The following is a 15,114-nucleotide window of genomic DNA, read 5'->3' as shown; positions in this document are numbered from 1 at the left end:
GTCATACCTATATATAGTTTCTAATTGATATACTGATGATAGCCATAATATAACAATAAATATCATGAAGAAAAAATTGATGTGATTTATATATTGAAACAGTAATCTCATAAAATATTTGGGCCAAACTAGCTTGTTTGATCAGAATATATAAAACGAAGGCAATTCTCAAGTTGTTTGATGTAGAGTTTATGTGAATAGAACATTGACGTAAGAAATAATTGATTTTTTTAACAAAAAAAAAAATCTATGTGAAGCTAAATTAGAGAAACTAATACGCGCTTCTGAAATAGTAAAACATTACACTTATGATAAGTATGTATAGAGAGAGGTTCATTTATTTAGTTGTTTAAAAAATAACATACTCTAAGCAGTAACCTCTATAAATAGGTTCATCACAAGCCCCTAACTATATCGACAATTGATAGATTCACTTGCCAAGAGAAAAGAACAATGAGGATGTTCATTGGTTTTTTCAAATTAATACTGTTAGTTATACTAGTGCTTGAGTATGGGGTCCTTGCTCCTAATTCATGGAGAGCTACAAGTATAGAGGTTCAATGCATACAAAGAGAGAGGCAAGCCTTGCTTCAGTTTAAGGATGGCCTTGGGGCGGATAACTCAAGCATTTACACATGGTCTTCATGGAGTGGCCATAAGCACAAGAGAGATTGTTGTCAATGGGAAGGTATCCACTGTAACAACCAAACAGGTCATGTCTTGATGCTTCACCTTGCCGGTGATTTTAATGATCCACCTTTTCAAGGTAAGATCAGTGCATCGTTGATGGAGTTGCAATATTTGATGTATTTAAACCTTAGTTTTAATTATTTTGAAGACAGCTATATCCCTAAATTCTTTGGATCTCTAAGCAACCTAAGGTACCTTGATCTTCGAGGCTGTAATTTATGGAATAGAAATATTCCAAGTCAACTCGAGAATCTCTCACAATTGCAGTATCTTGATCTCTCATCCAATCAACTTGAAGGAGCAATACCTAATCAACTTGCAAACATCTCACGATTGCAACATCTTGATCTCTCATTCAATCAACTTGAAGGAGTAGTGCCCAATCAACTTGGAAATCTCTCACAGTTGCAACATCTTGATCTCTCGTTCAATCAACTTGAAGGAGAAATACCCAGTCAACTTGCAAATCTCTTGCAATTGCAACATCTTGATCTCTCATACAACCAACTTGTAGGAGTGATACCATACCAACTTGGAAGTCTTTCACAACTACAACATGTTGATCTCTTGTGGAATAGTCTTGTAGGAGAAATACCTTATCAATTTGGCAACCTTTCAAACTTGCAAAAGCTTTTTCTTGGAAATGGTGTTGCACTCAAATTTGACCAAAAGAATGGGGGTGGAGGGGAGTGGCTCTCTAATCTCACAAGTTTAACCCATCTTACATTATTCAACATAACCAATCTCAACTATTCTTACAAGTGGTTGCCAATGATTGGAGAGCTACTGAGCTTGAAAGAATTGAGGCTACCTCAAAATGATCTTTCAGATCAGTATATCCTTTCACTATCCTCTTTAAAATTCAATTCCTCTTCTCTTCAAGTGCTTGATCTATCTGGAAATAACTTCATGTCATCTGCAGTATTCCATTGGATCTCAAATATTAGCTCTAATGTTCTTAAGCTGGATCTTGGATTCAACATCTTAAAGGGTCCCATACCACATGAATTTGGTAGAGCCATGAATTCTCTTGTGAATCTAGACCTTACTTTTAATCATCTCAAGGGTGGGCTTAAATCTTTAGGGAATATATGTACCTTACATTCATTATCCCTAGCCTATAACCATTTGAGTGAAGACCTTTTAACAATCCTTCAAACTCTTTTTGGATGTGCTAGATATTCTTTACAAGAGTTGAGCTTAAGGCATAATCAAATCAGTGGCACGCTAGTTAACCTTTCAACATTCACATCTTTAAAGACATTTGACATTTCAAGGAATTTGCTAAATGGGTCAATACCTAAAGATCTTCAATTTTCCTCTTCATTAGAGTCTTTGGATATCCATTCCAACTCTTTGAAAGGTTCTTTCAATGAAATCCATTTTGCTAATACACCTAGCTTAAAAAATTTAGTCCTATCTGGCAACATGTTGGCTTTGAACTTTAGCCATAATTGGGTTCCATTATTTCAATTGCAAGCCATACATATGGGATCTTGTATGGTAGGTCCTAGTTTTCCCAAATGGTTGCAAACTCAAAATATTGTCGTTGAACTTGATATTTCCAATTCTGGAATTATAGCTCCTATCCCAGTATGGTTTTGGCCATTGTTGACACCAAAGCTACGTTACTTGAATATTTCATGCAATAACTTTATTGGTACAATGCCAAATGTTCCCATAAAATTTATTTCTGGCCCTTTTATATCTGTGGCCTCAAATCATTTTGAAGGTGAAATTCCACAATTTCTACGTGATGCAGTTGTCCTTTTTGCATCGAATAATAATTTTTCAGATGCCAACCATTTTTTAAGTACACCAAGGGCAACTAACATGCAAATATTAGATGTTTCTAACAATCAATTATCTGGACAGCTTCCTGATTGTTGGGGTCAATTCAAAAGGTTATCCTTTTTAGACTTAAGTAATAACAATTTTTCAGGAGAATTTCCTACTTCTATTGGATCTCTAAAAGATCTTCACCAACTGATATTGAGAAACAATAAGTTTACTGGAGAATTGCCTATTACCTTGGGGAGTTGCTCATATTTAAGGATTCTAGATGCAGGGGAAAACAATTTCTCAGGACGTATACCTTCATGGATTGGGACTGAATTACATGCTTTAGAAATTTTAATATTGAGAAATAACAACTTCTCTGGAAGTTTGCCACTTCATCTTTGTTATCTGTCAAGAATTCATTTCTTGGATCTCTCATTGAACAATCTTTCAGGAAGAATACTTAGATGCTTCAAAAACTTTACAGAAATGGCTTTAGAAAGCAATTTATATCTTTATGATATTTTATTTGGCATAGGTTATGTGGAGTTTTCATCTGAGACAACTGCAGTGTTGATGTGGAAAGGTCTGGAACGAACCTTTAAGAAAATCACACTTTTAATAGGCATCGATCTTTCAAGTAATCAGCTAACAGGAAGAATTCCAATTGAATTGGGAAATTTAGTTCTAATGGTATCCATGAACTTATCAAGAAATCAATTAAGTGGAGAAATTCCTTCAATTTTTGGACAATTAACATCATTAGATTTTCTTGATTTATCAAGAAATCATTTATATGGTCCAATTCCTTCAAGCCTTACTCAGATTGATCGTCTCTCAGTGTTGGATTTGTCATATAACAACTTGTCTGGAAAAATTCCAATCAGCACACAATTGCAAAGTTTCCATAGTACAAGTTATGAAGGAAATCTCAATCTTTGTGGAAAACCGCTTGAGAAAATATGTCCTGAGGAGGAGAAATCTCAAAAGCCAACTAAATTAAAAGAAGATGAGCATGAATCAATTCTCTCCAAGGAGTTCTATTGGAGCATGTCATTGGGATTTATCACAGGATTCTGGGGGATTTTCGGCTCAATTCTTTTTAGTCGCTCTTGGAGACATGCCTACTTCAAATTTCTAAACAATTTGACAGACACTATGGTTTCTCTAACCATAATAAATATGACTAGATGCAATCGAAGGCTCAAAAGTTACTTGGTAATCAATCATATATGCATCTTTTGTCTTAATTTTCTATTGTGTTTTAAAAAAATACAACTTTTATTTTTCCCTTTCATTTTGTAGGAGAGACTAAGATGAAGAAATCGAAGTTTAAAGTCAGATGGGATGCATGCTATGTTGGATATATGACATGAACCAAATACTAGAGCATGCATGTTGCTAAGCTTTTAAATACTATTTGTTCTGTTCTGTGCTATGTGTTGTGTTATTGTAATATTGCAACTATTACTTATATTTATGTATTTTTTTTCCATTTTGAGTATGTACTTAAGAAGCAAACCTTTTCCTTGGAAAAATGATATTAAAATCTCTTTGAATTATCTAAATGATATTTTAGTTTCTCAAAATGCCATACTTCTCTTGAAATCCTTTGAAACTTTTCTGTCGTTAAAGAATTAATGTAAAAGATCAAATTGCCCTATGAATTTTTGTTAAATTTTTACGATTTTAAGAAGAAAAGTTATTAATATTAGAAAAAAAACTTTTAAATTAGGGGCATGAAGTATCTGTTTTAAGGCTTGAGATTGTTATGTCAATCAAGGACAATTTAGTCTTTTACATCAATTCCTTAATGACAAGAAAGTTCTAAAGAACTTCAAGAAAATTATGACATTTTAAAAAATTAAAATATCATTTAAATCATTTAAAGAAATTTTTTTATCATTTTTCCATTTTCATTTCTCACAAAACGTTGCATTGGAATGAATTCCAACAACTTTTAGGTCCATTAAATGCACTCTCTCTCTTTCTCTATATATATGAAAGATGCTCCTTTTTTTCAAAAAGACAGACAAACCTCTGGGACATCTCCAATCATAAATTCTTTCAAGATATCGCAAAAGGCCAAAAAATTAGAAATTACTTAATAAGATGTAAAAGTACAACCTCAATGAATGATTGATTCCTCTTCCATCATAATATATTTGACAAAACAATGATGGATTTGCTTATCAATAATGCATCATTTCTTTGTTCTAAATGGGTGAGAATAACAACCCTTCATGCCTTGCTTTGTAAAATTTGTTGTTTCGCATACGGACTCCAAACTACTTTGGAAGAAAAAGGACAAGCTAAGAATATATGACGTGTTGTTATTATTTTATAATTTTGTAAAACACTAGAGTGGTATAATTATATATCAATATGTACAGCAAAATCTATAACACAAATTGAACTACCATTAAATCATAGACAACGTAGCTCATGTCTTGTGTAATATGGGGAAAAATTCAAAGTGAAGTAACTAATAAACAAGAATTGTGTTATACACTACTAAAAAAGCCAATATATAGAGCCCTCTTTATAATGATTGTTTAAAGGAGACAGGATTGAGTGTATGAGAATATATAATGGTTTTTCAAAATAACTATGTATAGTCTTTTCATCTATGTAGTAGTTACTAATAATAATCATTATATAGTCTCTTTTTGAAATTTTATTTTACCCTAGATACTATATAATGGTTATTTCAAACTTACTGCTAAATAGTTTTTGGAACTATAAAATAGTTAGTTCAAGTAATTGTTTATATAGACCTTTTTTTCTTGAATTTTTTTATTTTAGAGACTATATAACAATTATTTTAAAATAACTGCTAAATAGTTCATTTTAAAAACTTTTCAAATATCTCTTTTTCCAGTCATTATGTCTTTGAAAACTTTCAAACACTCTTTCCTCTCACAAACCTCTCCCATTCTCCATGAAAACTGCCCCATTGATCTCAAAAATGACTTTCCAACCTATCCCTATCATTCTTCACCTTTGAAACACTGTGGGTTATCTTCTATTGTGCTCTCCATTGTGTTTTCATCATTATTAAAGCCGTGGGGTAATTGAGCACATTTAAGAGTTAGATTACATTGCTTTTAGAATTCTAATTTTTGGGTGTAAGTGGGTTGACAAGAATAATTGTTTGAATGTTGATAATTTTGGGTTGATTAAGGTGAATTTGAATAACGGTATAAAAGTGATCTTTTTATTTTTTTCAACCTAGGCTAAACAAGTTTTCTATGTGCATAATCTTGTAAATAAAGTCTGTTATTTTGTTTAGTAGCAATGGAATTAATGAGGAAAATAGTGGAGAAAGGTGGGAAAATAAAGGCAATAGAATAAATAACAAAGTTGAGGATGATCCATTTGATTGGATAACATTTGATAGTGATGATGATTTTGGTACTAAAGATGATACTTTGTATGTGAGATATGATCACAACAAGGGCATTTGTATACTAAAAAGGGGGAATGTAACATTCTAAAAAAATCTTAACCTCAATTAATCTAGTTAAATGGGATTAAGTTAGTCATTGAGGATGATTGGGTAAATTATTGTGATATGTGATTTAAGATGGCTTAGGTGCCTATTGGATTGTGATTATGGCTTTAGGATTGGGTTCGATGATAATGGTCCACTTAGGCCCTAAAAATTGAAGAAAGCATGTGAAGGAGGTTTTTATGCCATGTGCCACGGTGTATGTGTTGTGTGCCATGATGTAAAGGCCAAAATTAGATAAGGAAGTTCTTTGTGCCATATGCAGCGGTACAAGGAGTGTGTTCTGTGGTCCATGACCTAATTATACAAGAGACAGTGTTCTCTATGCCACATGCCATAAGGCGGCCAATATATACTGCAAGGCAAGGCAAAAAAACTAAGATAGTTAGATGTAAGATAGTCAAACACAAATTAAAGACAGAGACATAAGGAAATAAAGAGAGTTAAGCAAGAGAGAATGGGATCACAAGTAAAACTCTGCTAGGGCATGAATTGGGAAACCATTTGGGAGTTATTTAAAGCTCTTAATATCTATTAATAAGTTCCTTAAGCCTAAATCCTTCTTCCTTTTCCATTTTTCTTAAGTTTTTGAAGTTAGGGTTTGAAGATAAGAGTTGATTCTTAGACCATAGAGGCTATGGGTCTAAACCTATTGACTTAAATACAATTAACTTCAGTTATTTAAGCCATTTAAACCTAGTATTTATGGCTTTGTGGGTTTTGGTGGTTGGGGAGCTATTATATTTTGAAAATTCATCATAAATAAGGTGGTTGGAAGTTGTTAATCAATTAATGGTGATTTGGAAGTTTAATAAAGTTAATGTGAGCTAATAGGAGTTAATGGTAATATGATATTATGTGAGTGTATGACAATGTAGAGTCTTATGATAATTTATGATATGGAGTTCAATGGTATTTTGTAATATGAAAATTTAATGTTTATAGAATGATATGATTAAGATGATACTGTTAAGTATGCCAATAATGTGTATACTTTGCATGCCATGAAATATTGCACTTGTGCATTGTATGATTGTGGGAAGTAGGAGTTTGCCTAGGTAGAGAAGTAGCGAGTTAAAATACATGTAGTATTGTCACCATTCAAAGCTCGATGGCTTGCTTTGATGTAATTGTATAATTTATCCCACTTGTTCGACGAGGAAATGTTCATGATTTATAGAAGGACTTGAAGATAATATAGTTTTCCTTATTCGACGAGGAAGCTACTTTAAGGAGAATGACACCCTATATGGTTGAAAGGCTAGGGAAGTCTTATCATATAAACAAGCCCATGATTTCATGTCAAAGGCATAAGGAGGATATAAAGGAGGTAAGATCATACATATTGTTATTAACGGCACATGGTTGTCTATTTTGTGATCCTTCTAATGAGATTATGTAAATTTATATTGTTAGCCATGTGCAATGTGAAATAAGCCCTGTAAATGATAAATTAATTTATGTGTGAGAAATGTTATGCCACTTGAATTTTGAAATAAATTGACATACGTTAGTATAGGTTTGATGTACATTAGTTATTAAGTAATCATACTTACCCTTTGCTCTTCAGTCTTACAAGTACTAGTTCATTGAGATAAGAATGAGGAAAACAGCCTAAGGCTTAGGATATTCATCCTAAATTTATAGGCCTCATTTATTTTGAGAATTATGTGCATAATTTATCATGATATTGTCAACTAGGAGATTACATTACTTACTTGCACTATTTAAATTTAAACTAAGTTGTGTATTTTGAGCCTAGGTCATATGTGCGTTTAAGGTGATATCTAGAAAGGCTCAAAATTGTAGTGCAAGTAAGGAATGAGTAAATTTGTAATTGATGAGGAATTATATGATACTTAATGCAATTGAGGCTCCCCCTTCTATTTTGATATTAAAGGGTTGAGCATTGAAAACATTGTATATTTGTAAGGTATATGTCAAGGTGTATTGCATAGGTGTCATTTGGTCTATTAAGTGTAATCTAAGGTTAAGGATAGGCTTTTGGTACTTTATTATAAATTGGGCACCTAAGTTATGTGTTTTATTATAAAATGAGTGAATGTGAAAATGAGTATCCCACTTTTGAATAAGAAATAATTTGAATATGAAACCAATTCAATTAGCTAGTGATCAGATAAAGCTTTTTATTAACCCCTAAATCACCTTAATCGGACATAGACTGAAGAATTAGGGCACATTGAAAGTTTGCCTTTATTATTAAAGGATAGCAATAAAAGCAATTATTCTATACAATGTGCCACGACACATGATGCTTATATTGCAGTGCATGGTGTAACGAGCAACATGCTGCAGTGCACAAGGTCATATTCTATAATGTACCTTTTGTTTTTTGCACTAATAATGTTTGGGTTAAAGGGAAAATATACACATAAATAGTCGGCCACCCAGTATCATGAAGTGAGGAAGCGGGTATAAATACCATAACGTTACATGAGTGGGTGCAGAAGTGACCAAACTGTTCACTTTTTCCCAACAGTGTTAGTTTTCAGTGTTAAATGCTGACTGTGCATGCCACACATCAGTCTTTACTGATGTGGATTAAAAAGGGGTAAAAATACCCATGAAATGGTCAGCCATAGGTATAATTATTAATTATAACCATAAAAATGAGAGTAAACTAAAAACACTTTATTCCATTTGGTAAAAGAAGAATGATTTATACATATGAGAATCAAAATAACATACTGATAACTGAAACCATTAAATTTCAAATATATAAATTGATCAAAATTTAGAATGATGAGGACTTAATAGAACAGATAACAAACATCAACACATAGTTCATAAGGATAAATAACCAAACGTGGCTTATGCCACAGAAACAAATGCGAACACACAGTCTATGAGGATAAATAACCAAATACAGCCTGAGCTACAATACAAATGTAGACACACAGTCCATGAGGGTAATGCTAACTAAACAAGGCCTGAAGCCATGAAATCAAATGCAAGTATAATACCTATGAACAACAAATATGAGAATAAGGCTCATGAAATTCAAACTGGCTAGTCGTTAACTAAGGCACCGAGGGGTAATAAAACTGTCATTAACAACTAGTGTTCTATATAAAGTCTTCCTAGAAATCACATTTTAAACATGCGAGAGAAATAATTATTTTTGAAATAAAATTTTTATTCTCAATACCAAACTTGCATGAATTATCTCAAATCTCAAAACTTGCCAAATTAATACTTCCGAGTCATTAGAGTTCTAAATTCTCAAAGATGTTCTTCCTTTGATTTTTGTCATGGTGTTGTTCTTCCACACACCTTTGACTTACCACGATAGAAAATAAGGAGAAAGAAGATAAAATAGATGATTGAATAGGGGAGAGATAAGCTGAACACTTAGCAGCAACTCAAACATAACTGACACAGGGAGAACAACAGTCGAACGTGAAGTCAAAAGCAGTCAAGCATGAAGAGGATGAAGAGATTTATAAGCATGCAATTGTCAAGCATAAAGAGGCCAAGAGATTCACGAGCAGTTGGAGGCTTTAGGATCCATTTTGCAATTGTCAAGCATGAAGAGGCCAAGAGATTCACGAGCAGTTGGAGGCTTTAGGATCCATTTTCTTTACTCTAATGCTTCATTAATCACGATTAGAGAGATCGAGTGAGAAGTTGAAGAACAGAGGAAAGGAAGATGTTGATACACCACAGGGTTTTACTGTCTTAATTCTACCTCCTCAAATGCTAGTGGCAATAATGAATAAATAAAGGAAGAGAAAAAGGTTGATGATGGTAGAGGAGTAGAGAGCAAGTTTGAAGACTCTAGAATTCTCTCCCTCTTTCTATGTGTATCATATTTGAATAAAGAAGAAGGAAAGAGAAAATTTTATCTGATGAGGAAGAGTGTATAATGGTAATTTCATAAAACTAAAATCACAAAAATAAACCCTCTTCTATTTGTGCTTCTGTAGGCTCAAACCTTGGACTTATTGAATGAGTAGTTCACACACTTTCATTACACCAGCTTCACTTCTTGTTATATTTGCTAAAACTTAATATAACTACCATTAAAACACCAATTTATATATTTACTTATTATTATATTTTTTTAGGTTATTACATTCTTCTCCCCTTAGAAATTCAGTCCTTCAAAATTAAATTTGTGCTTACCTCAATCCTTAAACAAGTATGGATACATAGCATGCATATCACTTTTGACTTCCCATATAGCTTCTTCTTGAGAATGATTGTGCCACAATACTTTCACTAAACCAATTTCTTTCAATCACAACTTCTTAACTTGTTGATCCAAAATAGCCATAAGAACTTTCTCACAAGATAAGTCTGGGTCTATCTGAATCCCCTGAGTTTCTATCACATGAGAAAGGTCATATAAATATTTCTGTGGCATTGATACATGAAACACTAGATGAATACCTAATAATTTAGGTGGTAATGCCAAAAGCAACTATACCAATTCTCTCTAAGATCTCAAATCAGCCTATATACCTTGGGCTCAGCTTACCTTTCTTCCCAAATCTTATCACTCCTTTCATAAGAGACACCTTAAGAATACTTTATCCTCAACTGTAAGGTCTCCCTTACTTAATCACATTAAACTCCATAATTAAGGTAATTAAGGGATTAACCCTCAAAGGATTACCAAAGTTGTAAAAATTACATAAAAGAGAATTCTCAAATCATTTAGAATGAGATCCCCAAGAAATTAATTTTCAATCTCTAATATACACTTAAAATGTTCAAATTAGAGTTTAAAAATAATGCGAAAGCTTAGAAAGAAAATGAGAGCCTAAAACAAAGAGTTTTAAAACTCAAAACTATGTTTTGTGCAGAAAATGATCCATATGCCATAGCTTATGACATATACATCATAGCTCACTCACCTTTATGCCATGCGCTGCAGTGCATTGCATAAATTTAATAGTAGCAGCTACTGTCATTTGATAACAATGGAAGTGAACTTCTGACGTATCTTAAATCTCTGTTTGATGTTCGATTGAGGTGGTTTCAGTATCTACACATTAATTTCTTCTAGCTCTAGCTAATGACATAGGTTACATACTTAAATTAATTTTTAATAAAAAGTTGGACACCAAAACTCATTTTACTACTTTTTCACCAAAATTTCACAATCATGGTGTCCCAACTCAACCTCACGTGCCAAAAGTCTACACCAACCATTCGACTGTACTCAATGAACTCTAGTGGACCCATGCAATGTACCATACACAATCAAAAACATATATTTCTCAAAATCACTTCTCAACCCAATTTCACATAACACAAAGGGGAGGAAAATCATTCACAAAATGATTCATAATACTCATGTTTCTATTTGCATAAGTATTTTAGCCCTATCCACGGGTTTACAACTAAAACTGACTAACTCGGGGCACAAAATACACAAGTTGTATATAGTATAAAATAATGACATGTGATCCTATTTAGTAATTATACAATATTTATACATAAAATAAAGTAAAGAGGCATGAAAATAGAATTTTACCACAATCCTATGCCTTAGAATGGTTTTTCCCGAACCATATCTGATGAGTTAGGTCCTAAAAATATTGAGAATTGAAGGGTGAGTACAATTACTCAATAACTAAGTTTCACCTAATTTATATAGTTGCATATCAGTTGTAAAAATATGCAAATAGATAAAAATGTACAAACACAATACATATGATAGGTTTGGCTATGATTCATAATACTAACAAACATGTGCCCCTAACACATATCAGACTATAATACTAACAACTATATGGCTAGATTTAAATGCATGATCAAATGCCAACCTTATACACTCTGATATGAAATAGGTGGCTATCATATGGCTACATCCTTTATAAACTAACCTAGCCTTTCACTTGTGAGGAGCTACCTCCAATACTAACAACTATGAGGTGGCGTACCCATAATCTAGCCTCCTTATGAACCGGTAGAGACTAGTTAGGTTTGAGTCCTTTATAGAACAAGTAGAACTGTCCCAAATCAACTATAAGACAAAGGCTACCTCTCGATTCCAATGGTTAGTGCCAAGGCAAGTTCCTAATTCCAATGATCACTACCAATACCATATGGATTGAACCATCTACTCCTCTCCCTAGGTGAACTCCTACTAATGATCATTCTATGTACGCATTTTACATACTCATGCAACTCAACTATCAATCATATAACTGTCAAAATTCGAAAGCATCACACTCATAGATAGCATGCATAAGGTTTTCATTTTTAAATTCATTTCATTTTACAAGATCAACATTTGTCAAAATTGCATCAATGGTTTACAATATAATTCATGATTCAAAGTCAACCCATTTTCAAGAAATAATCAATTAATATTCAACTATATAAGGTTAGGTTTTCCCTAGTTACCTCAAACCTTTGAAAGGTCAAAGGTTTACCCCTCACACAAAAACAGTTCCAATACTTCTCACTAGCTTGAATGGTGCTAAATGATTTACACTATAATCATAACCAAGAATATCATCAAAATCTTACTCTTAAGGACTAACCAAAATTAATTCTAAATTTTCTCTACTCTACTGATCCCATAAATTTTCTACCTATTCATACCCAATGGGTTCATTGGGCTCCACTAATGCACATTATCATTAATAGATCTTTAAACTACCATTAATGGATATTAAACTCTCCTAACTACCTCATTAATGGCAATTTTTGCATAACAACAACTCACCTCAACTAACTCTAGATAAAATCATCAATATACAGCTTTTCTACCATAAACAACTCCTAATATATCCATTTTAACTAATGGGTTCAGACCCATCATTCATATAGACTGAAAATTACCATTATTGTTTAAAACCTAACTCAAACCTTTATAAATGAGGAAGAGAAAGGAAGAAGAGAGCAGAACAAACTTACCTTAAGTGTTTGGTGTAACATTCTACTTTAATTTTTAGAGTTAATTAGAATAAAAAAAGTAGAAAGAATATTTGAAGATAAAGAAACTAATTAGAAGATTTTTTTTAGTTTAACATAAAATTTAATTTTATGTTAAGTTTTTCTTTTAAAAATTGGAAATAATAATGATAAGTGATAATATATATATATATATATATATAAAAAATAAAGAGAAGACTTAATGAGGAAGTATATTGAAGTTAAGAAAAGAAAGAAAGAGAGAATGAGAACAAGAGGCAGTGGCGAGAGCATATAAAAGTGATCTTCTTTGCTTTTCCTTTTCCCATAGAAATGCACAAGACAAGAGAGAAAAGAGAGAGAGAGAGAGAGAGATAGAGAGAAGGAGAAGGATAAGGGCTTGAAGGCTTTTGAGGTAAGATTTTATACTAAAAACTATTTCCATTCCCAAAATTTCTTTTATAAATATTTTCCTACTTATCCAAAGCTTTATAATAATAGTACAATTTTGATGAGTAAAGAAAATTCTAAAGTTTAAACTTAGAGTAAGTATTGACTTTTAACAACAGAAACTATTAATTAGTAGAGATAAATTAACACTTAAATTCTGTCTATTTAGATTTGTTCTATAAACTGATTTGAGAGTTTAAAATTGAGTTTTTAACTATAAAATTTGTGATTTTTGATGTATAGGATATCTATATGGATTAAATTATGTTTTTAGGATTTAGATAAGTTAATTTAAGTTAATTTTGGGTTTTTATCGGAGGGATTTAGATTGGAAGGATATGGTTGTAAATTTAAAAAGTTTAGTTGAATTTTATATTTAGTTGAAAAATTACATATATATATATATATATATATAATGGTATTTATATCATTTGATGTCATAGATTAGTCTATTATCCTGGTTAAGAAGTTTCCTACATATCCGAGTTAGTTATAGCTTGGAACAGAGGTAACATTAGAATATCCTTTCATATATTGAAATATTGATTTTTAGTATTGTGTATATATATATAAATACTTATGTGATCTTATTTTGGAATGTGACATTTGTTTTATATGATGCAAAAGAGATAATAAGGATGGCTAGTAATATGATTGTTTGTTTGGAATTGATGATTGAATATTATGCCATATGGTTTGCCTCTACTATGCGCGTAGTAGTTGGCCTTTTATTGTAGTTCCCAATGTCTTTGACATTTTAGGATGATGGGCACCCCTTTTGTAAGGAGGAGAATCCTATTCCGATGGCAATGTACTTTTGGCCGGGTATAACCTCAGTCTAAGCTCCAGCTAGCTGTAATAAGGGAGTTGGGAGCCATAAGGGTGATGTTGGGAAATGTATTACTGTTGTTTTAATTTGACATTGATTTAGAAATTGTTATAAAATTGTAAATATTGCATTTCTTGTTTTGTGTATTGATTGTGAAATACATATGTATATCTATAGATATGTTTGCGAACTGATTTTAAGAAGTATGTTGGTATATGTTAGAATAACCAACTGTTACTAAGATTTTTAATCTCACATGTTACTTCTTATCATTTTTAGGTGAACAGTCAAGTAGAGCTATAGGGAAGGCAAAGAATTAAGCTTAGGCTCCCTTCTCTTGGCATTTTTGGTATCAGAGCTATGTGTTTTTATGGCATGATAGCATCTTAAAAATTTCACTTAGTAGTCATGGCAATTATAAAACATGTGCACTTTCCTGTTTATTAAGACTTGTTTAGATTATACTAATTTTAACATATTTGTTAAAAATAGTTCTTGTTATGATCTTTGATAGAAGGAGAGGGAAACAGTTATGACCAGTAGAGAAAATAATGTTCTTGGATTGCCCTCAAATTATGATAATGGGGCACTTCTGGGGGAAATGAGGGATTTACTTGCTAGTATCGATCGTCGAGTTAAAAGAAATGAAGATGAAATTGGGAACCTAAGGAATAACGATAGGCATGAGACTACTTAGTTAAGGAGAGAGGAAGATTTTGGCAAGGAAGAAGGGCAGAGTGAGCAACATTCATGGGCAATTCCTATTAATACAAGAGCGAGTAGTAGTGGAAATCCTTCCTAGGAGCTCTTACTATCACAAATCATAAAGATTTAGGAGAGTTTTAGAAAATTTAATCCACCAGCTTTTGAAGGAAGGCTTAATGCAACTGAGGCTAAAGAGTGGATAGACCAGTTAGAAATGATTTTTTGAGTTATAGTTTGTACTTCTAAATAAAGAGTAATG

General features: G+C 32.3%; 1 protein-coding gene across 1 annotated transcript; it reads left to right on the top strand.

Moving 5' to 3' along the window:
• Positions 1-432: 432 nt before the first annotated feature.
• On the top strand, positions 433-3,964 carry LOC129319031 (receptor-like protein EIX2). Its single transcript, XM_054964062.1, has 2 exons — positions 433-3,687; positions 3,775-3,964. The coding sequence occupies exons 1-2, from the start codon at positions 454-456 to the stop codon at positions 3,787-3,789; spliced, it is 3,249 nt and encodes a 1,082-aa protein (XP_054820037.1). The 5' UTR covers positions 433-453; the 3' UTR covers positions 3,790-3,964.
• Positions 3,965-15,114: the final 11,150 nt, after the last annotated feature.

The sequence above is a fragment of the Prosopis cineraria genome, unplaced genomic scaffold (genome assembly GCF_029017545.1).
Source record: "Prosopis cineraria cultivar Desert tree isolate PC_DT_omini unplaced genomic scaffold, ASM2901754v1 PC8, whole genome shotgun sequence".
NCBI lineage: Eukaryota > Viridiplantae > Streptophyta > Magnoliopsida > Fabales > Fabaceae > Prosopis > Prosopis cineraria.
This window is presented reverse-complemented; position numbering and strand designations above follow the sequence as displayed.

Bases quoted from the DNA above. Each gene is read 5' to 3' on its own strand.
- LOC129319031 (XM_054964062.1), top strand. From the start codon at position 454: ATGAGGATGTTCATTGGTTTTTTCAAATTAATACTGTTAGTTATACTA.